This window comes from Mustela nigripes, chromosome 8 (genome assembly GCF_022355385.1).
Source record: "Mustela nigripes isolate SB6536 chromosome 8, MUSNIG.SB6536, whole genome shotgun sequence".
Taxonomy (NCBI): Eukaryota; Metazoa; Chordata; class Mammalia; order Carnivora; family Mustelidae; genus Mustela; species Mustela nigripes.
Genome location: NC_081564.1, coordinates 79058534 through 79085252, shown reverse-complemented (window position 1 = coordinate 79085252; position 26719 = coordinate 79058534). Strand labels below are relative to the sequence as shown.

Sequence of the window (26719 nt, the reverse complement as noted above, 5' to 3'; positions counted from 1 at the left end):
CTCAAATGATCCCTTTACAATCCTTCAAAAGTGGTTGATTGCACATTCATAGATAAAACACACCTTTACCTGAAGGCAATCAGTCAACAGCATTTTTTTTTAAATACTTGCTAGGGGTTCTACTGGTAACAGCCACTTAGCATCACAGAAAAGGTCAGCACATTTGGAACACTAGACTTTTTAAAAGGAAAATAGTAATTAACTAATAATAATTAACTATTGTTAATTGATTAACTAATATTAGTTAACTGATCCCTAACTTCCCACCAATGCCATGTGTTGTGACCACTGCCCAGGAACCCTTTCTAGTCCTCCAGGCTGCTCTGCTGTGAGCAACAGACAGGAGATTGGAAACTGTGTGACTCTGGAGTTCACTGTTTTAATCACTATGCTACACTATGACCTCCCAAAAAGAAAGTAGTGGTGGAGAGCACATTAAAGTTATCATTTTAAAGCATAAAACTCACAAGTATAAAAACTATCGGTTTCCGATGCTGGTAAGGTCAGACAGGCATGACTTCTTATTCTCTATAAACAATGCTGAAAATTGGGTGCCAATTACTTCCAGAATTGTGTTTAAAGAAAAGAAGAAGAAGAAGAAGAAGAAATGAAATGAAATGAAAAAAGAAAAGCATGGGTGGAATAAGAAAGAAAAAGAAGAAATTGCTGTGAAAATATACTTTCTGAATCAAAATTGCATTTCAAGGAATTTCACTGAAAGTAAAACGCACAAACATGGATTAAATATTATGCGGAATGATGACCCATTCATCCTTTTTTCATGTGCACAGAGAAAATCAGCAAATGCCCAACAACAGAACAGATCGGATTCTATCACATCCATGATAGGATATTAATGTAAAGATTAGAAGAACAAAACAATGTTGTCACAGGGAGCATGAGTTATTAAGTATAAATTAGGAATGAAGTTACATATGAGCATAATCTGGATAGATTAGAAGGAAATAAATTCCATATGTGACGAGTTTTTGAGCAATTTTGATTCAGAAAGTATATTTTCTGTAGAACAGAGAGCCAGATGCTGCCTCAATCCCAGGACGCTGAGATCATGACCTGATCCGAAGCAAAGGCTTAACCCACTGAGTCACCCAGGTGCCCCTACCTCATAATATTTTTAAAGGCAGGGATGTTAATATGACTACACTTTTACACAATAATTATTGTGTTTATTTTTGAATTATTTTAGATTCACAAAAAAGCTGCAAAGATAATCCAGGGAATTCTGTATACTTCTAACACCTTTTCCCTGGTGCTAACATCTAACATACTCTTTCTACATTTGTTTAAACTAAAAATCCATATATTACCTTTATAAAGATTTTTCTTCTCTCAAGGAGGCATGTGAAATATAAGTAACAATGATAATACAATGACCAAGTAGTTGAAAAATTGTAAGGCATTCGACTGAATAACAGTACTCCTGAAATGTAAATAATAGTCACATTAAGACAAAATGTTAAGTGGTAAAAATAAAATTTGCCATTCTCTCTAGTTTTATAAATATGATAAAACCACTAGAATGCATTATTTCAAGTTTATTTGCTAACATTCGAATGTGGAAAAAGATAACAAGCTGCAAACTGGTTTTTATTATAATTGTGTTTCTCCATCTTTTCGTACACTTTTCACACCAGAAGTTGGTCTCTTTTAATGAGAGAGATCCATTGTCTAGGGGGAGCAGAATCTCCCGTAAAAGAGAATGTTACCAGTTTTGTTGTGCCTGATAAAGAAGAGGAACGGGTGGTTTGCATTAAATTCAATGGAAGGGAGCCTAGTTCGAGTGCTCACCACACTCCCAGTGCCAGCTGTAGCCTCCGTACCTTGTTCATTTATTTCTACAAAAGCCTTGTGGAAAACATTGGACAGAAATAAGTTTCTCCCCATAGACATTCCTGAAAAATCAGCTCTGCTCTGGTTAAAGGCATCGCTCATCCCCATACTGCTCAGGGTTGACTTGAGATTGTAAGTCTCTTCCAGCTTGAACTTGGGGAGCTGCAGCTGAACCTCGTACAACTCCATCATGTCTGCGCTGGTCCACTCAGTCAGCTTTTCGTAGGTGGTGGCCTCTTCCAGCTGCAGGTGTGGAACGAGGAGGAGAGAGTCCGTAATTCCATAAAGAGTGGTTGAGTGAGACCTGGATACTACATAGATGAATTACTGTCCCTCCCATTAACCAGGATAATAAAGCACACACGTTTGGAAATTCTTTGTGTAATGAGATTCTTCACCTTGTTGACCTACAGAATCTTTGTTTTGTAACTGACCAGTTGCCGGGATACAGGAGAATTAGACCTTATTTCAAAATGGCGTACTTCTATGCCAGCATGCAAGACATCAACTACACACGGAAATGGGTCAACATAAATATGCCTTATGTGCTGTCAACACCAAAGTATAAACTTTAGAACAAGTTATGTGCCAGGGTACAAAAGGATATCTGTTATATTAACATGAGAGGCAGCCTTTTGAAAACAATATCTGAGATAAAATAAAATGTCTATATAAACACAACAATATGAAATTAATAACAATAAGCTATGCCCAAAAAAGGGAAGGAAGAGTAAAGAAAGGAAGATCTCCAAATCTTAAAAATAACGGCTGTTTTTCAGTATAGTGTTTTAGAGTGTTTTTCTCCTCTTTATCTTTTAAATTTTTTAAATAATAAATATATATGGATATACATAACCATATATATATAGGAGAAAAAATGTGCTTGATTTTTTTTTTCAGATAGCATGTTTGTTTGTTTCAAGATGCATGTTTTTGCTACTTTGAGAGTTTTTAGACTCAAGCTGTCAGTGACATACTTGTAGACAGTACACATTAGTAATCTGACAACATATTCAGCTCAGGAGCCTGCACTTTTAGGAAGAAAGGGTTATCTTATAAAGCTGTGATGCTAATAGTTTACTGTACACCCTTGGTCTTAATTTTACCATTCTTTCCAGTTTCACAGATTTTATGATACCATTTGGAAATCTCTTCAAAATTCTAGCAGGACTATGAAAACTTACAAGTATAAAGAATCTGGAACACACAAAAAGTTATGCACAGTGCAAGGAAATCCAGGCCACTCACTGCATGGGAAACTAATGTTCAATTTAAACATACAAATTGCTCAGAAACATGGTCTGACCAAAGTTATACTAGGCTTTATAGAAATTTAGCTGATAAACAAATAATACTTGAAGGTAGTACTGATACTTAGTACAGATACAGCCTTTTCCTCCTGAAGACTTTTTTTAATTAAAATAGTTTTTTTTTCAAGTTTTGGAAGTCGGAGTCTTGTTGAAAAATATATATCTCAAGCTAAATTAATGCAAATGATTAAAAAATTAACTTTGATTAAGTAGGCCCTACCAGAAGGAGAAGAAAGACCTAGACTGAGGTCAGCTCTGTGACTGACAAAAAATATATACATATCTGTTGCTCCTGTGACTGTTCTTTCAGCTACTTAAACTTTCTGAGGAATAGTGTGACAACTTATAGAATTTTATAAAACTTAAATGATACTGTGAAGGTAAAGTCTTCAAGGCTCAAGATATGTTGGTTGTCTTCCTCTACAGGAATCAAAGAAACAAACAGGGAGACCATGTCTTGTTTCTCCCCAGAGGGGTAAATGCCAGAACCACCTTCACAGCAGACAGACTATACCTGATCCAGGCCATCGATATCTTCTGGCAGCAGTATGAGCAGGCTGAGGTCACGGTTTTCATAGTAGAGTTGTAGGCCCATAGCTTGTGGTTTTTCAATGTGAAAAACTTGGAGTTTTTCTTTCATGGACATCATTTGCACTGGTTTGCTTGTACTCTATGGAAAGGAAGTAGCAAAGTCATTGAGAAAGTGTTCCACCAAATCCTTAATTTTGTTTTATCATAATTGGTTCCCAGTAGTCTGGGACCCTGGCAAAACTGATGATTCTCTGTAAAATGCTAAATAAAGTTACACAGACCTTATTTTCTGAAATAGATGTTCTACTGGATAACATTATTGATAAGTAATGTGGAAGTTGCCTTTTATAACACTGTTGTGGCAACCTCTATAAGTCACAGCAAGCTGGATCCTACTGAACACTTTAAAAAGTATCTTATCTCATGCAAACTATGCCAATGTCAATGATTCAGAAATGGCATAAGGTGGATTTCACATGCAAACATTTGAGAAAGTATTTTAGTATCATAAACACTGACATTTACTAGGAGAATAAAAAGACAATAAGCTAGGAGGACATATTTGTAAAACACATATTTGATAAAGAATCAGTATCAAAATATATAAAGAACCTTTAAATACTCAATGGTAATAAAAGAACCCAATTTTTAAAAAAGGCAAAAGATATGAACAGATACCTCACTGAAGGAAGACTTACAGCATATGAAAAGATGCTCAAGCATCTTTAGGGAATTGCAAATTAGAACAATGAGCTAGCACTACTGACCTTTTAGCATGGCTGAAAATCCAAAACACTGACGATATCAACTGCTGACAAGGATGTGGAGCAACAGGAAATGTGATTCCCTGCCAGTGGGAATGCAAAGTGGAAGCCACTTCCAGAGACAGTTTGGCAGGTTCTTACAAAGCTAAACATGGTATTACCACATGACCCAGAAAGTGTGCTCCTGAGTATTTACCAAAAGAAGTTAAAAACTATGTCCACACAAAATCTTGCACACAGATTATTTATAGTAGCTTTATTCATAATTGCGCAAAATTGGAAACAACCAAGATGTCCTTCAATAGGTGAATTGCAAAACAAACTACAATATGTCCAGATAATGGAAAATTATTCAATAGTAAAGTGAAATGATCTATCAAGCCAGGGAGAGACAGGGAGAAAGCTTAAATCTATTGTCTATTGCTTAGTGGAAGAGGCCAGTCTAAAAAGTCTACATACTATACAATTCCAACTACCTGGCCTTCCAGAAAAAGCAAAACTATAGAGACAGTAAAAAGATCAGTGGTTGCCAGGTATTTAGGAGGAGGGATGAATGGGTGGAGTACAGGGCATTTTTAGGACAGTTAAATATTCCATATGAAAACAGAATGGCAGATACGTGACATTTTGCATTAGTCAAAGCCCATAGAACTATACAAGACCAAAAGTGAACCCTAGTGTTAACTACAGACTTGAATTAATGAAAATGTATGAATATTGGCTCATTAACTACAACAAAGGCACCACACTAATGCAAAATGTTAATAATAAGGGAAATTATGTGGCTGGTGACATATGGGAATTCTACTTTCCTCTCAATTTTGCTGCAAACATAAAAATGCTCTTTAAAAAAGTGTATTTATAGTAAGGCCAATAGTAATACAAAAACAAAACCCTGCAATTCAAATGTTGTAGACACTTTACTTATCCATTCTATAGGGAGCTGTTAATCACAGAGTTCCACCCGTCTGCTAATGTAGTGGTCATATGATTAGGGTTGTTCATTCAGGATACTTCAGGATACAGTGATTTTTTCAGGGATAAACACATGAATCGCATAAAACAGAGCCCTCCTTAAGGAAGGAGCATTCTGTTAGAGCTAGCAGAAGGACTATCTACCAGAGTTGTGAAGCTCAAAGGCTGACGATGGGGCAACCAAATTCTCGGGTCATATAGAGAAATTGTATCTTTAGTATTAGAGAATGAAGGTGATAACCAGAAGGAGTAAAAGTGATGGGAGTGAGGGAAGAGAGGACAGAGAAGTGAGATTATGTCTTGAGACTCCCTGGACCTCTCAGTTCCCCTTCATTATGTAAATAATGTTAATACAAATCCCATTTTCCTGAAGCTATTTTGGAATGTTATCTTACCACTTGTAACTGAAAATTCCTTGTGGATGTACTAAGCCAGGTAACTATCCAGCTCTGCTTAGTCCATTCAATTACATGTTTGGTCCCTTCCCCATTTTATCCCACTGACTGAAAGCCACCTACTCCACATACCTGTGTGCTTACTGTATTAGGTCCCTGGGAGCACTGGTTATGTGAGAAGACCCACCCCAGGACTAATCAGCTTTAACAAATATTGGCTAATCAATTCCTTTCCTAGGAATTTAAAATGAGATCTATTAGACTGGTCTCTAAAATGGAGGCAATGTTGTGAGTAGCATGTTCTGCCACTGTGGACTGGGAAGAAGAGAAAGTTAGATTTCAGCCTGAGGGAAGAATGATGGGAGAAACAGACTTGCAAAGATAAAGACTGAATCTTGACTACATTTGAATCCTTGTTTCCACTCAAGTTCCAAGGCCCAGACATATTCTAGCCCTTGGATTCTAGGGGATCTATCTGTTGCCTTATATTAGTCTCCCCTTTTGAGGTAGTGAGTTCCTATCTATCACAAAAATGAGTGTGTTGTATACTAACACAAAGAGAAAACAATGGAAAGCATGAGATTTTAGATGTGTCTTTCTTTCTTTTTTTTTTTTTTTAAGATTTTATTTATTTATTTGAGAGACAGAGTTCACAACTAGGCAGAGAAGCAGGCAGAGAGAGAGAGGGAGAAGCAGGCTCCCCGATGAGCAGAGAGCCCGATGCAGGGCTCGATTCCAGGACCCTGGGATCATGACCTGAGCCGAAGGCAGAGGCTTTAACCCACTGAGCCACCCAGGTGCCCCTAAATGTGTCTTTCTTTTACTTATGGCAAGATATGGGTTTGGAAGAAGAGAGTACTGGTCTAATAGAACAAGAACAGAACTAATAGTGAAGAGTCGGGGGTTACGGTTCTGGTAGATTTTTAACTTAGGCATGGCTCCAGTCACTTTGACAGCTGGGAAATAAATATAATAACTATCTTACCTACTCCACCATAGTCAAAGCAAGAACTAAGCGATAAAATATGTGAATTGTCTCTCTTCAGAGAAGAAACAATGAAAAGAGGAATCCCCAGGCAGGATGGACCTGGCTTTTAGCTTAGGTATCCCTGCCCTGGCAATAGCCAGACTTTCCAGAAACATATATTCAAAAAGAAGAATAAATTTCAAATAGAATCTCCTTTAAAATATCATGTAAAAACCATGCTGATTATTAAAAGTTTCCTACCTTATTTATTCTGAAAGGCTTTTCTGTGGTGTTTTGGACTAAGAACTGATGTTCCCAGATTCCTTTAAAGTAAAGAGCATTCACCAGAACCATCCTGGTTTCAGAATTTACTGCATCATCAGGTAGGAGATTCTGGATTTTTCCTATAAGAACAAAAGGATAGATTACAAATGGTATAGTTACACCCTGGCAAAATGCCACACTTATAAAAATGATAATTATGAAATACTACTGACTGATATCTTATATCCACCAATGATCCAAACAGGGAAGTTAGCATCAATAGAATATTACTAACAGGTCCTATTTAAATTTCATCTGCTATTCCAGTAAAACTCTTCTTTTGGATCAGAAATCAATCCAAGATCTCAAGTTGTAGTTATGTCATTTTGTCTTTGTGCCTTTGAATCATTCCTTCTGTCTTTCATGAATTTGACACTTTTGAAAAAGTGTCAAATTATCGTTTCAGATTTGTCTGATGTTTCCTCAATTGTATCCCACCAGAAAGATATGTTAGGTCCTAAATACCAGTCCCTGTGAATGTGCTCTTATATGGAAACAGGGTCTCTGCAGACCTAATCAAGTTAAGATGGAGGTCATCCTGGATTAAAGTAGCTTTAACCTAGTAATGATATCCTTACAAGAAGAGGAAAATTTGGACATAGACACGCAGAGAGGACAAGACGATGTGAAAACACAGATACAGGACAGACTTAAAGAAGAAGATTATGTGCCCACAGAGGCAGAGATTGAAGAGTCTACAAGCCAAGGAATGTCAAGGATTGCCCCCCAACCACCTGAAATTGAGGGGAGGCATGGAGCAGTGCCTTCCCTAGAGCATTTGAAAGAAGCGTGGCCCTGGTCACATCTTGATTTCAGATTTGAAGCCTCCAGAACTGTGGGAAAATACATTTCTATTGTTTGAAACCATCCAGTTTGTGGTAATTGGTCATGGCAGCCCTAGGTCACAAACACAACCACAGAAACAATGTTATGTGCTTCTCAATGAATCATACATACCAGGAAACAGATTGTGTTCTTATTTCCCACTATGGGTGATGTTAACTTTGATGATTTGATTCCCACAGGTTTCTCACTGTAAAATTACGACTTTTTCCCTTTCTAATTCATAAGTGTCATGTGGGGAGCTACTAGATGACCAAATAAATTTCCTCTTTCTCATCAAACTTTTGCCCACCAATTTCAGCATTCGTTGATGATCTTGCCTGAAACAATGATGATTGTGGTGTTTTGCCAAATGGTGATATTCGATTTCCACTATTCCTTCTACATTTATCAACTGGAATTCTACTATGAGGAAGAACTCTCCCATCTCCTCCTTTTATTTAGGTAATTTATATCAGTATAGACTCATGGATGTTTGTTTTACCCTATGGGTTATAATTTATTACTATCATTATCTATTTTGTTGTCCAAATTGTCCCAGATTTGGCTATTAGAAACATCCTCAAGTTGGCTCCTACATCCATTGGACATGTTCTCAGATATTTTGGGCATTTACCTATATTCTGGTACCACAGTATGTCCTAAAGTTTATCTGGTGCTTTCCATGTCCCAGCCCTAGAATTGGCATTTCTTCTAGCAGCCTTGGTTATGTTGTTTTTTGTTTTTTGTTTTTGTTTTTGTATTTGAAGGGTGGGTTTTAGAAATCAAGATGTGGATGTTAGCTATGTTCATTATTCCTGGGGTGTCATTGCTCAGCAAAGAAAGCTAGAAAATACATGTATTATACACACATCTGTAAATATTTCCATATCTATCTAATTCTCTGCTTATATATTATAGATGAGGAATTCATATTGATATTTCCTATTTCAGTCCAGCACCATGGGGTTCATGCTCATCTTTGCTTTTCTTTATTTACAATTCCTTTCCCTGTCAGTGAAACACCTGAGCCTTATTATTTCCAATATATTTACTCATTTGCTCAGTCCTAGAATATACATAAAATAGTTTCAGAATGGTTAACCCATTCTCCTATGAAAAGCAAATTTGATAACTAAGGTACAAGATCTGTGTACAGTTCTGTTTTTAAAGCCTTAGAGTACATAGTCAAACTATGTTTTTCTAGAACAAATATTTGTTGAAAAGAATAATTCTGAAACAGGAATGCAAACTAAGAAAAGATGCTATTGAAAGACATTTTGAAGAGAGAATACAGATGGATTAGGTGAAACCACAGCGAGTGCACCCGTGCGTGTGCGCACAGGCGCGTGCACGCACACACACATTCACACACACACACACACACCCCAGAGGGCTGCTGAGCAAGGCCAAATGTTATCCAGGGAACTGGAACCTCAAAGGCCATGAGCAGTGGAGCTCAATGGGAAAGGGGGTGTTAATAGAATTGAGGGTATTATCCTATTCGCAATAATTATTCTTAGCCTTGATTGTCAGTTAGAATCACCTGAGGATTTAGACAATACTGATGCCTGAGCCTCCCTCCTAGAGATCTCAATTAATTCATCTGGGGTTGGACTTAGGAATTAGTAAACTTAGTTTCATGTGTCGTGAGAACTGAGAGCCACTGGTTTGGAGCCATTTGGTCTAATGGTCTTTAATATTTACCTGTGTGCCAGTAATGGGTAGCAAATATGTCTGCCTGCAGGTTATTGCAATGAGCAAGGACATCTATACCACAGTGAAGTCAGGACTAGTGGGGTTGCTGACTTATCTTTTTTTTTTTTTTTTTTAATAAGGACTATATATAACACATGTGCTAAAGCTTTCAAAAATAATTAAGAACAACTAAAATTAGGTCTATTTAACTTCTAGATTTCCCTTTATTGTTACAAACAAAAAGTAGGGAGTGCCAGGGTGGCTCAGTGGGTTAGTCTCTGCCTTTGGCTCAGGTCATGATCCCAGGGTCTTGGGTTTGAGCCCCTAATCAGGCTCTCTGCTCAGCAGCTCTCTGCCTGCCTATCTGCCTACTCATGATCTCTATCTGTCAAATAAATAAAATCTTAAAAAAAAAAAAGTAGGTATGGAAAACAAGAGTAGGTCAGTGAAATATAATAAAATGACAAATGAAATCCAGAACTTGTCTTTCCATTTCCAGTGGTTTGCTGGTAAACTGTCTCCAGGTAGGAGTGGGGGAGAAGGAAACTTGATTTGTAGCCCATTTCTGGGGTGTAAATATTCTCGCCATATTGATTTCGAGCTACCAACATGGAAGTCTCGGAAAGCAGGGTTGGGAAGACATGCGCACACGCAACAAATGGGCTCCAAGAGCCTGACTGCGCGTGCGCACACCCCGCCTGCAGAAGTCCTCACCCGACACGCATGAGAATCCCCTGTGCAGCTTTTGAAAAAAGTTCTGGGGTCAGTAACACTTCTAGAGATTCCAGCTGATCTGAGGTATGACTTGGACGTGTCTCTTCAGGACAGCCCTCCCTCACAGATGAAACATACATTTTGGTTTAACAATGAACAATTTAGTTTTCGCCAATCTTATTAAAGACTGTATTAAACTTAATTTCTTTGATGATTCATCATGGGGAGGCCATGTACATCATTTCTTTAATCTTTATTTTTTGCACAGAAGTTTTATTTTTTTAAAAGCTGTGTTATTTTTAATCAAGTATTCTATCACTCGACAGAGTTGTAGATGCAAATAGAAAACATAGAGGACTGAGTTTTGCACAAACTTATCTCAGGTTGGTTGAGATACAGATGATTTAAGTTGTGCTGCATTATTCTATGGACTCATATGCTTTCAGAGAAACTAACCTCTTGAACCCGCAGCTGTTTTAGGTTATGTAAAATATAATTATTGAATAAAGGATGTATAAAGTGTAGTCAAATATAACTTAAAAGTAACTGAGTCAAATTTGACCATGATTTTGCTGTACTCTTTAGAGCTAAAGTGCCACCTACTGGCTGGTTCATTGCACACACCCCTGGTAGTTCGAGGTAATGAATGGGAAGGACAATCTTCCAAGATATTCAGAGTAAGTCCTGCTGAGCACAGTTATTAATGTGACACTAGAGTGCCCAGTGTGCCAAACACATGAGAGGTTTTGAGATGACAAACACGTAGACAATAACCTTCTCCAACACCCACTTTCAAGTAGTTTATAGACTATAATGAAGACAATCCAGAAAAAAAAAATTGCAACACGTAACTGGCACTATCGAGACTTTTGACTCTGAATGCCGTGTATGTTCCAGTGGTCCATATGGCTACTTGAAAGAAACTCTATTTGAAAGCTTAAGGAAAGAAGCTTCTTTCAGGTGTTTCAGATGGAACGTATACATGCTGAGGAGTTTCTAGCAACTTTTTCTTAAGGGTGTACAGAATTATACCTTGATGAAGTCAAAATTCCTGAAAAGCTGTTTAATTCCTTAACCTTATTTGGTTTTGAATATCCCTCAAATAACCAATTTGTGTTCAGTCCATAAAGAGAAAATACAGAAAGATTACAGCTTTCTGCCTCTTTGGAAGATACCACTTCTAAGAAGTAGAGCCAGCCTTGCCAGCTGGAACAATGAGGTCATAGGATGCAGGAAACAGGGGCTCAATAAAAGATTCTGACCATGCCCTTGATTAACTTATTTTGGAGGTCTCTCATTTTAGAAGTCGTGTGACAACAGAGGATTTTTCAAAATGTGTCTGTCCTATATCTCGACCCTATAATAACTATAATCTGAAGTCTACTCGTTCCTCCATAATTTAAGATTATTCAGTTCTTCCTCAAAATCAAAACTCCTGCACTGTCAAATATGGCAGCCGCTAGACATCCATGGCTGCTTAAACTTAAATTACTTAAACTAAATTGAAGTAAAAATTCAGTTCATCAGTAACATTAGCCACATTTGAACCCATCTATAGTTATGTGTGGATGGAACATGTGACCCTAGCACACTGGGCAGGGCAGACTTATGACACATTTCTGTCAACACAGGACAATCTCCAAGGAGGCTTTGTGACCTAGACAGTTGGGTCTGGTCATGTTCCTTAAGGGCGGCAGTTGATGCAGGGGAAGCAGGGCAAGAATAGGAAGAAGCCAGCTTCCGCAACACGAGACCATGGTTCTCCTCTCGGCTCTGAAAAGCTTTGTTCTTGTGTAAAGATCGCAAGTTAACTGCTCTTAGCCTTCCTATCTGTAGAGCTCCCCTTCTTTTCCAGAAAACATGACAGACACTGGGTTAGGAATCTGACCTAGGAATCTAAGACCTCAGGAATCTGAGGAACACTCTAGAATCTGAGTGTTAGGAATCTGAGGACCTCAGGGTTAGTTCAGCCCCAGATTATTCTTGGAGTCACATCTGCCATGCTGAATTTGTGTTGGATATTACAGCAGGCTTTTGCCTGTGCGGTCCCATTTGGTCCTCCTGCTGACTGAATCCATACAAGTGCTCAGTAAATGCGAGCGGGTCTATCATTCTAAAAACAGTCTTGCTTTTGAATGAACCCAAGTCAGGTATAAGTTAAGTACAATGGTCACTCTTGCCTCACCATGGCTTTTGAGTCACTATTCAATGAAAAAGGAACTGAGAATTAAGGCTGCCAACTTCCTCAGGGCATTTCAGTAAATGTTAATGTTCTGAGCAATAACAATTAGCAGGCCTGCTGTGTGTTAGTGATTTGAAGCTGAAACTCACATCAGGTAGCATCATTGTACTTGGGCCCTTGAGTCTAGCAGGGGAGGCTTCAGTGGTTAACTTCAATAACAGTGCGGTACCTATCAAAGTGAGACATAAATGAACTATTGGGACTTCATCAAGATAAGAAGCTTCTGCACCACAAAGGAAACAATCAACAACTAAAAGGCAGCCTATGGAATGGGAGAAGATATTTGCGAATGACATATCTGATAAAGTGACATATCTGATAAAGGGTCAGTATCCAAAATAAATAAAACCTTATAAAATTCAACATCCCCAAAATGAATAATCCAGTTAAGAAATGGGCAGAAGCCATGAATAGACATTTTTCCAAAGAAGGCATCCAGAAGGCCAACAGACACATGAGAAGATGCTCCACATCACAGATCATCAAGGAAATAGAAATCAAAACTACAATGAAATATGACCTCACAGCTATCAGAATGGCTAAAATCAACAACACAAGAAACAACAGATGTTGTTGAGGATGTGGAGAAAGGGGAATCTTCTTGTATTGTTGGTGGGAATGCAAGCTGGTGCAGCCACTCTGGAAAATAGTTTGGAGTTTCCTCAAAAATTTAAAAATAGAGCTACCCTACCACCCACCAATTTGTGCCACTAGATATTTACCCAAAGGTACAAAAATACTAATTCAAAGGGAGACATGCACCCCCATGTTTATAGCGGCATGATCAACAACAGCCAAGCTACGGAAACAGTCTAAGTGTCCAATGACTGATAAAGGGATAAAAAAGATAGACACATAGACACACACAATGGACTATTACTCCGTCATGAAAAATAATGAAATCTTGCCATTTGCAACTGATGTGATGAAACTAGAAAGTATAATGTTAAGTGAAGTAAGTCAGTCAGAAAAAGACAAATAGCATATAATTTCACTCATGTGAAATTTAAGAACAAAACAAATGATCATAGGAAGAAAAGAAGGACAAGAGAGGCAAGCCAAGAAACAGACTCTTAACTACAGAGAACAAAGTCAGGGTTACCAGAGGGGCGGGGGAGGGGGAATGGGATTAAGGAGGGCATTTGTGATGATCACTAAATTTTAGTGTTGAATCCCTAAATTTTCACCAGAAACCAATATTACATTATATGTTACCTGGAATTTAAATAAAAAATTTGAAAATTAAAATTTAAAAAATTAAAAAAGAAATAGAACACTCAACTTTTAAGTGAGTGTGTAGCTACCTAGCTTCAAACTACATCTTAAAAGATGGTTATTACAGCAAGTCTAGGTGACCAGCTATCCTGGTTTGCCTGGGACTGAGAGGTCTTCAGGTGTTAAATCTAGGAAAGTTTCAAGAAAATCAGGACAGGTGGGTCCCCAGAGCCTAAATGGGGGACCATGTAAAACTCAGCCATGTAGTTGAGTTTAAGATATGGGTGCAACTGATGTGTGAAACCTTTGGGTCATATCTCCTTAAAAGCAAAGAAGCTTTCTTTTCACCATTTCCTGGTGACTTTACAATGACAAATGCAAGAATCATCTTAGACTTAAATACGAAAGCCATGTTTTGAGGATGGTGGAGCTAACCCACCAGTCTGGGTCTCTGCATTGCCTCAGCAGAGACAATGCTTATCTGCCTTTTGACTATTATGTAAAAGAAAAATAAATGTCTGCCTTATCATTAAGCCACTGTATTCCAAGTCTCTCCGCTACAGCAGCTTAGCCCCCTACCGTAATATATGACCTCATTTTGAAAATTATTTAAGATTATATAACACATTTAATGCCACAATTTCATTACTAATTGCTAGCTATTTTTCATCAGAAATCACAAATGTTTGCAGTATTTTTACTTTCCTCTTTGCACTTTTCTGCTTTTTTGCCCCTGGGCTCCTGTCTGGAATTATTGGGATACAAGAATTTTCTTGTCCTCTTAGTAAAGTGGGTATCTTGACTTAGAGGTTTTAGATAAGACTTGCTGGGAAAGCTAGGAATCTGAAAATCATGGGCATGGATAGAAAGAAATGTTCTGCATATTTAGAATGTATCCACTGTTCTTGTTTGGAAATACACATTCTTACAAAGCAAATTCAAAAAAATACAAAAATGCTTGGAGAAGATACTCTGCTGAGCACCTTGGTGAAAACTTACCTTCAGTCTGACTTTCAACCCAAGAGTTGATCTCCTTTCGAATTTGTCCAGAAGCTCCCACAAAATTAACAGACTGTGGTTCTGCACCAAAGTATGTTTTCATGTCTTCTAGATATCTCTGGAAGATAGAGGTAAAATATTCTTTTGCAGAGTTTGTCCAAAACCGAGACATCAAGGCTATCCATGGATCATTGCAAACCTCCACCCCATTGCCCCCTCTGTCTTTCCATACTTCCATTTTGGTCGAAAACTAAACACTCCCCTCTTTAAAGTTAGCTGGGCACAGACTAGCCATGAAGAAGTCCAGGTATGGAGGAAGGTCTGCCTCCCAGTTCTGGGGCTCCCACACCCTCCCTATTTTTTTTTTTAAAGTAGGCTCTACACCCAGCATGGAGCCCACCATGGACTTGAACTCACAACCCTCAGACCAAGACTCAGATGCTTAATGGACTGAGTGACCCAAGCACCTCTACCCTCTCCTGTGTTTATCCATGCCTGTGAAATGGGGCTGGTATGAAAAGGGAGAGAACTCTAGAAACCCCAGGACTATCTCCAGGGACAAAGACCTGTTTGCAATTGCACTTTGCTTTCTCTAGCAGAGCCAGCACCAAAGTGAAGCCTGTGGGTCCGGCAGCCCCCTGCTATGAACACTAAGCACCAAAAACCTGTGGAGGGCCCCCGAGGAGAGCTATACGCTGCTCTGAAAATGGATTGCAAAGTGTGGCCAAGGGTTCAGCAGGCTGTCTGAGGGAAGAAACCTGGCTTAGTCCTCTGGACCTTTGATGTCCCCCCTGGTGGCAGTCATCAGAAGTGGGCTTATGAGGGCACCTGCCATCCTCAGGAGCCCTGTCATACCCCTTCAGTGTATTACTTGGTAGAGGAATTGTGTTCAGCAAGAAGTGCTGAGGTAATTCAGCCTCCAGGCAGTGGTTTGAAGATTAGGAAGTCTAAACTATGTAGAAATTATGATCCAGTAAAAAAGGAAGGCTTAAAATTTCACAAGGCACCATTCCCTGTATTGACTCGTAGGTTCTACTCAACCTCTCCGAGCACATCCAGGGCTTGTGGACATTATAAAAGATGTCTCATTTTGTATATCTGTGTCCTTCTCATCTCTAAGTGCCTGCCCCACTCAGATACCTCCTACTTCTGGACCAAAGCAGAATGCTCAGGACTACCAGTACCAGAAATGTCTCTAAGGCTTCATTTGGATGCTTTTCTGCCTTTAGTCTTGACCGGGCCCAAGTGCTGACCTCCCTGAATTCACTGGCTATGGGCAGGGACAGCCCTGCTTGATATCACAAGATAGCTTTAATTTCCTATTGGGAAATTAAATTAAATTAAATTAAATTAAAGCTGTCCCTCTATCCTACCCAAGTTCCTTGCCCTTTGCCCGCTGGGCACCTGGGTCCTCCTACTCTCTTATGTGTTGAGATGTGATGCACTAATGGGAAATTCATTGCTTGGCTTCGTTCAGGGTGGCCCACTGTGGGAAGCCCTTGAATCTGAATTGAGAATGAAAGTATGGTCTGCATTGTGGGATCTCAGTCACCTGAGAAGGGGAGAAGGTGATATTATTCCATGTCGAGAGTCTTTCCTAAAGTCTCTAAAGTCATGCTGTGAAATGACCCATCTGATCCCCGAGTCAGCTTTGCTCAACTACAAGCTCCCAATCCAGCCGCACTCCCAGGACCAGCTCTGCCCTCTGCTCCTGCACATCGACCCTACTGGGTTACCCTGCATCTCCTGCCCCATTCTCCATGAAACAGATGCTAACCTGGAGATGACCCAAACCACATCTCTTACCCATTCACTGGCTGAGGTGGACCCCTTTATTCTGAGCATATAGTGTGGCTTGAGACCCACTGTTGATTTCCTTTACACCTAGCCACTTACTGGTGCTCTAAAGAAGTGCTGACCCCATACATGAATATCGTCCCTGGGATCTCTAGAGAAATGTATGAAAAGTTTCCTGATTGGTATCTTTCTTTCCCATCAGCTTTAAAAGACACATTTGCACTTACAGTGTGAAATGGGTAGGTTTTCTCTCCATATATCCTGTTGGCTGTTTTAAGTATGTAAGCCTTGCTGGGATTGCTTATTTCTGAGATAAGGGTCTGGAAGTGAGAGTGTATATCTTCAACATTGCTCAAACCGAATTCCTTTAAAAGAAAAAGGATTAGTCAAACAGTCAAATAAAAACACTGAACAAGAACTAGGTCTACATGAACAGCCTCTATCTCAATAAAATGAGTTGGTGTCCTGTAAACAAAAACTCAAATCAGTTGCATGGTAGACCAAAAAACATTTTCTTTAATGTTAGCAGTGCAAGAATTTACAAGTTGTTAGGGTATTGTTTTCTTCACATTTAGTTTATAAAGGCAAGAACAAGTTTGAAGGTGGGGCAGCTTTGAAGTGGAAGGAAAAGATGGAAAGAGAGAGAGGGAAAGAATACGACCCTTCCAAAAAGCATACACGTTTCTGTATTTTGAAAATTTTTATGTAGTTTGATGAAATTTTTCTAAAAGAAGTTCCTTTTAATTATTGAATGCATATTAAAAATAAGACATACCATTTTTCTTTTCTTCTCACTTTCAGGACAAGTTTTGATGTCCTGATCTCTGCTAAACTGAAGAACCTGTCATTTCAATAAAAAGGAAATATGTGAACACAATTTGCGAAGATGTAATCATCTGAAATTCTCCTCAGCAAATACAAGTCAGTCATTCCCATCACCACAGAACATATAATTAATTAGCAGGGCGCTCTGATTTCACTTAAATAATGTGTTGCTAGATGGATGGGGAGGTCAACAGCAGCTTTGAAATAAATTTTTAAGCTGCTGTTAAGTAGCTACTCTCTTTATTCTTATACTCTTTATAGGACATTTGAGATGATGTTGGGAAATCACTAGAGGTAAAAATCTCTTGTATTCCATGTTTTGTTTTGTTCTGTATATGGTTGTTTTGAAAACTAGGTGTTCATTTGAAAGTATCATTTAGACGATTTAAGCATAAGCCAATATTGCTTCAATTATCTAGAAAATTCAGGGATTTTATTTGCTTATTCTAGTTAAGTTTCAGGTCTCATTGTCTGCCTCACTTGACAGTTATAGACACATTCTTTGTGCTCAGCCTAGCATTTCATTTGGAAGTTAACAAAAAGGAAGTGGACATGCTTGCTTCCCCTGAACTGTGCAACAGTAGAAAACAAGGTGATAATTCCATCTCCCATAGCCTGGACTCAGGTCACAATGGGGAATAAAATCTAGTTTACCAAAGCTCATGCTGACTGACACCCAGTGACAAACAGGGGTACATGAAGGACTCAGTCTCAGTCACAAAGCATAGCCATTGATATGTCAGTAGCATTTAAATAAAGCAAGGACAAGAAACACACAGAAATATGTTCACATGAAATGGACCCCAGTTGAAATCCATCTAAGACTGTTGATCACATTAACTGTTAAGCCTTTTAATATTTAACCAGTTATTAACCAGGGGTAAGCCAGGATTTTGTTTTCATTTTGAAACACACAATATCTTGTGAACTAAAAGAATAAGGGGGATATTCTAAGCCCAAGCTCACAGAATATAAATTCTGCCTATTTCATGCAGAATTACTGTTTGTGCTGTTTTCTGTATTTGACTCAAAGGGCACCACCGGAATGGAAATTCTGTCACTTAATCTTTTGATTATTGCATGCTTTAGGGCTGGATTTCCTCTTTTCTATATCTATCTTAAAACACACACACACATATATTTGTACATTTGCACAGAAGCACACATATACACATGACTTTTTAAACTACAATTTTGTTATCTATGGCTCTACTTGTGCATGTAAGTGTGTGTCTGCACACGCGGTCACAATGCTTTGAAGATGTTTACAACAAATCAATAACTGCTTAAACAATACTATTGTTTTGTTATTTTAATGCTCTCAGTGGGTTTTTTACATTCATGCAGACAACCAGGGATTAGACGTAGACAAACCAAACAAAGCACAAAGAACTGGATTCATTTCATTTTTCTATCTGCGTCTTCAAGAAAATCCTTCTGAGATTGGAAAGACAATGACTAATTCTAGTATTTAAAGTATGAGCCATTCAAAAATGGTATGATACCACTCATATGTGGAATTTAAGAAGCAAAACAAGTGAACAAAGACAAAATAGACAAAGGAAAAGCCTAACTTAACTAGAGAGAACAAAGAGAGGGTTTCCAGAGGGGAAGTGGTGGGAGGGTGGGGGAAACAGATGAACGGGATTAAGAGCTCGCTTGTCCTGATGAGCACTGAGTAAAGTACAGAACTGGTGAATCATTACAGTGTACACCTGAAACTAATGTAATATCATATGTTAACTTTACTGAAATTAAAATTTAAAAATAAAATAAAGTATGCTGAGCAGAGAGCCCAATGCAGGGCTCCATCCCAGGATGCTAAGATCATGAACTGAGCCAAAGGCAGAGGCTTAACTCATTGAGCCACCCAGGTGCCCCTTAAGGAGCAATTTTATGGTTGGTTCTCTTCCCCAGAATTCTTTTTATGGCCTAAAACAATGCTGAAGTATATCTTTTGTCTTGTAGGATATGGCTGTAAAATGTAAGCTATGTGGACTTCAGGAAGCAAATGATGGCAGCAGTTAAAAGGAAGGCTCTGTTTAAAGGCCGCAGAGGATGCTTGAACTCTCCTGCTTACCTGGGCCATCTGGGCTGCTGTGGTACCTCCAGTGCCCAAATATACCATGGCCAATGAGGTTGAGATGCCCCAGGGAGAAAAGAAAATATTTTTGCCCTCAGCCGATTCAGCCAGCTTTTTGCTGAAGTCCAGGGCAAATTGGTTGATTGATTTGGCTAGAGAGTCCATTGGGAAAACCTAAGAAAAATAAAGCAGAGATAAAAAACTTGTTAATAATCCTTTCCACTTATTTCACTTTTGGCTGACACAACTATCCTTTTTAATCACCCTTTCTTGAAGTGACAAAAATATATATTATCTAATCCAAATTTATATCATATATGTAGTATATATATTTCCATCCATTTTATATGCATCTATTTCCATTCATCCTTATATGTGTACCTATTCATAATAGCCGAAAGGACTGTGGAAAATCCCTTACCAATATTAGTAGTTTACATATTAGAAAACTGAAGTTTAGAGAGTTTGAGGGAATGCTCAAATTGTAGTGCTAAGGTGCAGCAGAGAACAATTTGGTGCTGGTCAGTTGGCAGCTCCCTGTTGAGAAAATCATAATAAAAATGGTGCCATCAGCCCTGTGCTGCTTCTCAATGCACCACATGACTGCTGACTTTACATAGTAAATAAGAAATTGCTAGTCATTTTTTTCAAGAAACTTCATGGTTTTTCTCACTTATCACCAATATTTTTATATTTTTAACCTTATCTGTTCATTCTTTTTTAAGATTTTATTTATTTATTTATTTGACAGAGAGCAAGACAGAGAGAGAGGGTACACAAGCAGGGGGAGTGGGAGAGGGAGAAGCAGGCTTCCCGCTGAGCAAGGAGTCTGATGTGGACCTTGATCCCAGGACCCCAGGATCTTGACCTGAGCTGAAGGCAACCACTTAACAACTGAGTCACCAGGCGCCATTATCTGTTCATTCTTGCCTTTATCTATGATATTCTTCATTCCTAGAATGGTTTTCTTTTTTCCTAGAATGTTTTGATCCTTCTTTACTCTATTGAAATCCAGTTCTGTTCCAGTTTCTTTCTTAAGAAACTTTTCCTGATCTCTAGTATGCAGAGGAGTTAAGTCCCACAACATCACTTTGCCCCTTATTGATATTTATCCCACTGATAGTTCTGTCTTCACACGCTTGTAGCTTTCCAACTCCAGGGTAAGTTCCTTAAGAGTAAAATTTTCTGTATCTCCAACAACACCTCGCTCAGGACTTTACACAAAATGGATGTTTATAAATATTTATTACTTCTTTACAATGTTCATTATTTGGGCTCCAGCCGCCATTGTCTATTCACTTAAACTTGAAACCATACACAGTTTAGTGGGAAATGCTCATAGAGAAGTAGGGAAGTCAAGGCTCTTTGCCCTTATTCTCACTCACTTGGGACCCTCTGAAAATGATCTTCTTGAACAAAAAGAACTCAGTTTTACTCATTTAAAAAAATTATATTCAACCTCTAAATTTCACCCCTAATTACCTGACATTTTCAGTCTTTTAAGACATGGGTTCTATCAAAGAAACAACTACTTCAATCTGATGTCATTTTATAGCCAAATAATCTCTCAAACTGGTTAAGTGACTAAAAATAAGTCAACTTCCTAGACCTAGAATTTCCCATTAGTGCCAATGTTGTGTAGAACTTCAACTTATACTGGCATCACCTGGCACTCGGGATCTTAGAAGGGTCAAGAGTCTCTGAATCAAGGGAGAGGCATAGGTAGGCCAAGTTTTGGTTTCATCATAAACTGGATTAACAATGATCCTACTGAAATCCCTCCTAACCATAGGCTTACACTTAGTCAAAGAACTTCCCCCTCTAAGTCCTGCTTCAGTTCTAGCCCATGTCTATTGCTGAAGGTGAAGATAATTCTAGGCTAATATCACTTGACTAAAGAAAAACAACTCTAGTTTTGTAATAAGTGTACACCTCACAAAATGTTCAAAACTTACCAGTATGTAGTTTTTCTTGATAGATCCAGGGCCATCTTGGAAATAACCTCCTTAATCTCTTTACATCTGTATTCATTCAAATGATGCTTTGTTTACCACATATATATTAAGCTTTATCTCTTTAGAATTCATGAAATACATTCATATGGAAAATGTTTGCCTCCTTAAAACTATACTAACCATGAAGGGAGGAGAAAATAATATCTTAGGGCCTGAGATTTTTATCTTTCTACCTAAAGTTTATGGTTATTCTAGAGTTTGACTACTTGTAACAAATTCCTGAAAACAATAATTTTATTTAATGAAAGAGTTAATTATTTGTGGAAGTTAATATCCAGTTATCTTCAGCTTCATTAATTCTCTTGTTAATATCATCATTAATACATGAAGTATTGCCCCAAACATAAAAGAACAATTCTTACCTTTTTTTTTTTTACAAAAAATTTATAGAAGTGTTAAGCCATTGGTAAAATTTAACCTGAGTGAAAAGTGCTTTCTGAAAGATGCAAATTTTAGGATGATATTTTATAGGAAATAATTTATCCTTACAAAGGTTAGACAATGATTTTTTTCAGAGAAGATTAAAAATGTCTAGATCAGGGGCGCCTGGGTGGCTCAGTGGGTTAAGCCGCTGCCTTTGGCTCAGGTCATGATCTCAGGGTCCTGGGATCGAGTCCCGCATCGGGCTCTCTGCTCAGCAGGGAGCCTGCTTCCTCCTCTCTCTCTGCCTACTTGTGATCTCTCTCTGTAAAATAAATAAATAAAATCTTTAAAAAAAAAAAATGTCTAGATCAGAAGACTACTATTCCATTTTCAGAATAAATTATTCTTTGCAGTTTTCAGAAGTTTTAGAAATGTCAGTTTAGATCTTTATCTATATATATATAAATATATACATGCCTTAATATATACAAATACATACACGTAAAATATGTACAACTCTCTCAAGGGCTTAGGGGAAAAACTGAAGAACTATGAAAGTAATAAAAGGATAGTGTCATTCATCAAAATGTTGAATCATAGATACCCATAGTCACAAAGAAACCTGGAGTCCCCTCTAGTACAATTGCCTTGTTTTATCTACTAGGATACTAAGGTCCAGAGAATTTAAATGTGCTGTCCAATGTGCACAGACAGCTAAGAGTGAAGTTATCACTGTAATCCCATTCTCTGGACTCTGAATACAATCTCCCTTGTCATTGTATCTCATTGCCTTCAAGATTTTAACAGAAAAAAAGAGAGATTGGGGGAGGAAGAAAGGTGAACAGGAGGAGGAAGAAAGGAGGGAAGATGGTATAGAGCATGGAAGTGGGAAGGAACCTCACTTCATTTTCTACAAAAGGATACCCAAAGCTCCTTGACTTTTGATGATACTAATGGTAGTGCCTACTTCTTGGAGCTGTGCTTACCAGAGGATGACATCTCCCCTCAGCACTCTACACAAAGCCATTTTTTGAGGGAATCAATAGTTTGGGATGTTTTACAATGAGCATATAGTAGAAGGTTGGGGCTTAGGGCTTAGGCTACTCCATGGAAGAGAAGAAAGCTAACAGCCCATGGAGTGGTAGCCTGGATGGGATGTTAGATGGAGACAGGGAATGAGAGCCAAATTAATTCCATGCATTAATGATGTGGATCAAATTCATATCACCAAGCTCGCTCTTCCAAAGGGTTAGAAGAGGTTGGCCTCAATTATTCTGAGAATGCTCTATTTCTCTTTGCCTATGTTGACCGATACAGAGGTGGTCAATCTAGAAAAGTGACTGGAGGAGATTCCATTCACGGTTTCACAATTTCTGGTAAAACCATTTCTCTAACTCCTTTTAAATAAATGCTGTCTCTCCCTCTTTGCCCTCTTTTCCACACAAGCTTGGAACGAGCTCGGGGTTAAATCTGTCTGATTTGTAAGGAATTCTTGGGGAGAGGAAGCTTTCTGTTTTTGAGAGCTCTTGATCATTTGTTACACTGTTAGACATTTCAATATAGAAAGAAAACATAAATAAACATTTTTAAACAAAAAAATATTTACAATACCTTGTTTTCTTCTGCTGGAGCAGAACTGGCAACTGGTTCCTTTAATAAGAGATTGTGGTGAGTTAAGTAACTTTTAACTGTAGAAATCATCTTTAAAAATTCTAGCACCTCCCTTTTCTTGGCCCCACCCTCTGATTCATTTCACAAGCCCATACACTCTTCCTTTCAAGTTTATCTTGGCTGAGAGCTCAACTAAAAAGACAGAGATCCACAATGAATGTTTTGCCTGGATGACTTACTTACCTACACTTGCCATTTCTGTCTGCAGGTAGAAACCTGAGCTCTGACAAATTGTAACTCATCCTTTCCTTGTTTACTCTCTTCTCTAGTCGGCCAACTGGCAGCAATTCTAGTAGTTTTCCCCAGTAGTCTTTCTTAAAAAAAAAAAAAGAAAGAAAAAAGAAAGCTCTTAATTAACAGAATAATAATGGGTAGTAAAATGGAAAATATTGGGGGTGAAATATTTGCTGTTACATTGTTAAAGCTGCTTTTAAGGTGCCATGTACTAGAGGCACCCAACAAATGTTGGTCCTCTTCTCCCTTGATGGGTTGATGTGGAACCCAAGGAAGAACTCCATCCAGTCCCATGTCCATTTTCCCACCTGCGGGGATAAGGGGTCTGGACCAATGTTTTAGACACAGTTGCTGAGTCAGATGTTGGTTCATCACTTTTTAGTTTTCTTTTTTTTCTTCCTGTGAATATTCTCTCCCTCTTCCAGATATCTTCTATAGGAAAAACCATAGTTATTGTTTTATTTTCTACTGCTGAAGACCTGTGCTTGATGGGGTGCTGAGGGAAGTGGGGAGAGGGATGGAATTGAGAACCTTCCAGAGAGTTTGAGGGAGAGAAGGAGCCTCTCTACTTATGACAAATTTGGAATGTTCTTCATGCACTTTGCATTTTTCTCTTCATGGGACACACTTGTCTCCTGATAAACTGGCTCAGAGTTTAACATCTGAAGGTTAGTGGGGAACCTAGAGCAGAATGTTTCTCTGGACTTCACTAGGGGATGGGACTTGTGTAAGAAGTTTATTGCACCTGCCTGACATGTGCTGAGCACATAGTAGTAGTATCTACTGGTGCCTCCATACTTTTATTAGCAGAAAGTCTCATATGGAGGCTGGAGGTAGAGGGACTGTTCATCCCGACTGACAGCAGTTCAGCAGAGAGTGACTTGGGCAACATCAACACACAGCACGGAGACGCATTGTTTATGTCGCATTAAGTGCATCAATGCAAAAACTGCCAAACCAGCCAAGAAATTGTTTCATCTTCTCTAAAGTCACAGACTAAGTTTTACTCATTGGTTTCCTCTGAGCCTTCTCCAGATTCCTTTCCCACTTATCTCTTGATTAAATTTTTATAGATATACTACCCATGTTGATGAAATCATGGTTGTGCATTATTATGATGCCTGTTTGGGGGTGGTCAGGGAAAGAAAAAGAGGTAAGAGTATCCTAAATTAACAACATAATATAATCAACACAGTTTTGTTTGTTGCTATCATTTATGGCCTGCCCTATGTATATGTATATGTATATGTATATATATATATGTATATGTATAATATGTACAAATTACTAATAGGGCTGTAGGGATAGGAACTATATGAATGGGGAGGTGGGGTGGGAGAGATAGATTTTGCTCTGGCCTTTTTATGAATTCATTAGTTATTCCAAAATTTTCAAGACAGAGAGAACTCTAGATGCATCAATATTATTCTAATAAGAATCCAGAAGAAGAGCATAAATTAAGTGGGCAGAGACAATGAGTAGATAACGGTTGCCCCGTTGGGTTGCTATAAGAGAATACCAAAGGCTGGGTGTTTTAAACAACAAACTTTTTTTTCACAGTTCTAGAGGCTAGAAATCTGAGATCAGGGTAACAGACTGGTTGGGTTTGGGGTGTGGACTCACTCTGTTCTTGGTTCACAGTAGGCTGCCTACTCTCTTGTCCTCATACGGTAGAGAGAGGAAGCTCTGATCCCTTCATCTCCTCCTAAGGACACGAATTATATCATGAAGACTCAACCCTCATGACTTAATCTAACCTAACTATTCCCCAGAATCCCATCTCCAAATACCATTCCATTAGAAATTAGGGCTTTCACATATATATGGGGGAGAGGAGACACAAACATTCAGTCCATAGCAATGGCTGAGAGTTTCCCAGAACTGAAGCAAAGATACAAGTTTCCAGATGGAAAAAAAAAAAATCTGCTGATGAGCAAGACAAAATTTAAGAACGATTTTTAAAAATAGTCTTAATGCAAGGAAATATCAAGAACATCATTAAGAACACAAAGACAATTATGAAAACTGCAAGGAGAAAGAATTATCTTGACATCAACTTTCCCATCAGCAATTTTGGTGAATACCCCTGGAGTGTTGACGAGTGCTTTGAACCTTGAATTCCATGCCCATCCTCTAACTCAAAAGTGAGAGTGATAAATATGGATATCTAAAGAATCACAATGATTCCAAATGCTGCTACTTATTGAATTGCTGAATTACTGAAGTTCATAGAAAAATGAATTAAACATAAGAGAATGCAAGAAGCAAGAACTCTTAATTTTCAAAAATGTCTGCTGTCGAGGGAACAAACCACAATTCAAGACTTACTTCTTTTGTTTTTTATAATTTTCTGGGATTCTGCATTTGACCAGCTGACAGACAGTTTTATTTCTGGCAAAGATAATCAACATCAGTGCTAGTACCTATTAAACTCTGTACGTGCTCAGCATTCTTTGAATTGCTTATGATGTATGAATTCATTTAACCATCATGGCAGCCTTATGAGAAAAACATTACTTTTTCTAGGCTGGAAACCAAAACATAAAGAAACACCATTTTGGCCCATGGTTAGAGGATTCACAAGGGCGAAAACTGAGTTGTAGGGGCTGATAGTCAAGGGCCTGAGGTTACCCATTTAGCTGCCATGTTCCAGTAGGTCATCTATACCTGCCTTGCGTCACGGGAAGTCTGCTGCCTGGGAGACATTCTCAGAGTCTGGCCACACTCCTGCAAACAGACTCTGCAGCCAGCTCGGACTCCCCAAACCAGACCCGACTCAGTTCTCAGGACTTAGTCATGTTCTGCTCTGTCTCTGATCTACTCAAGGCATTCAGCGCTATTTGAAGCAAACACCCCTGAAAGAAGGCATTTGTGTTTCCTCTCTCACTCTTACACCCAAAGCCATCTTCCCCTCTCTGAACCCT

The 26719-nt window shown here is 38.5% G+C and overlaps 1 protein-coding gene across 1 annotated transcript; it reads right to left on the bottom strand.

Annotated features, from left to right (window-relative positions):
- Nucleotides 1-1541: 1541 nt before the first annotated feature.
- On the bottom strand, nucleotides 1542-23579 carry SERPINB10 (serpin family B member 10). The gene is made up of 8 exons (XM_059410087.1): nucleotides 23502-23579; nucleotides 19510-19686; nucleotides 17380-17445; nucleotides 16832-16969; nucleotides 14808-14925; nucleotides 7055-7197; nucleotides 3676-3831; nucleotides 1542-2094 (listed from the first exon to the last, which is right to left on the bottom strand). The coding sequence occupies exons 2-8, from the start codon at nucleotides 19675-19677 to the stop codon at nucleotides 1690-1692; spliced, it is 1194 nt and encodes a 397-aa protein (XP_059266070.1). The 5' UTR covers nucleotides 19678-19686; nucleotides 23502-23579; the 3' UTR covers nucleotides 1542-1689.
- Nucleotides 23580-26719: the final 3140 nt, after the last annotated feature.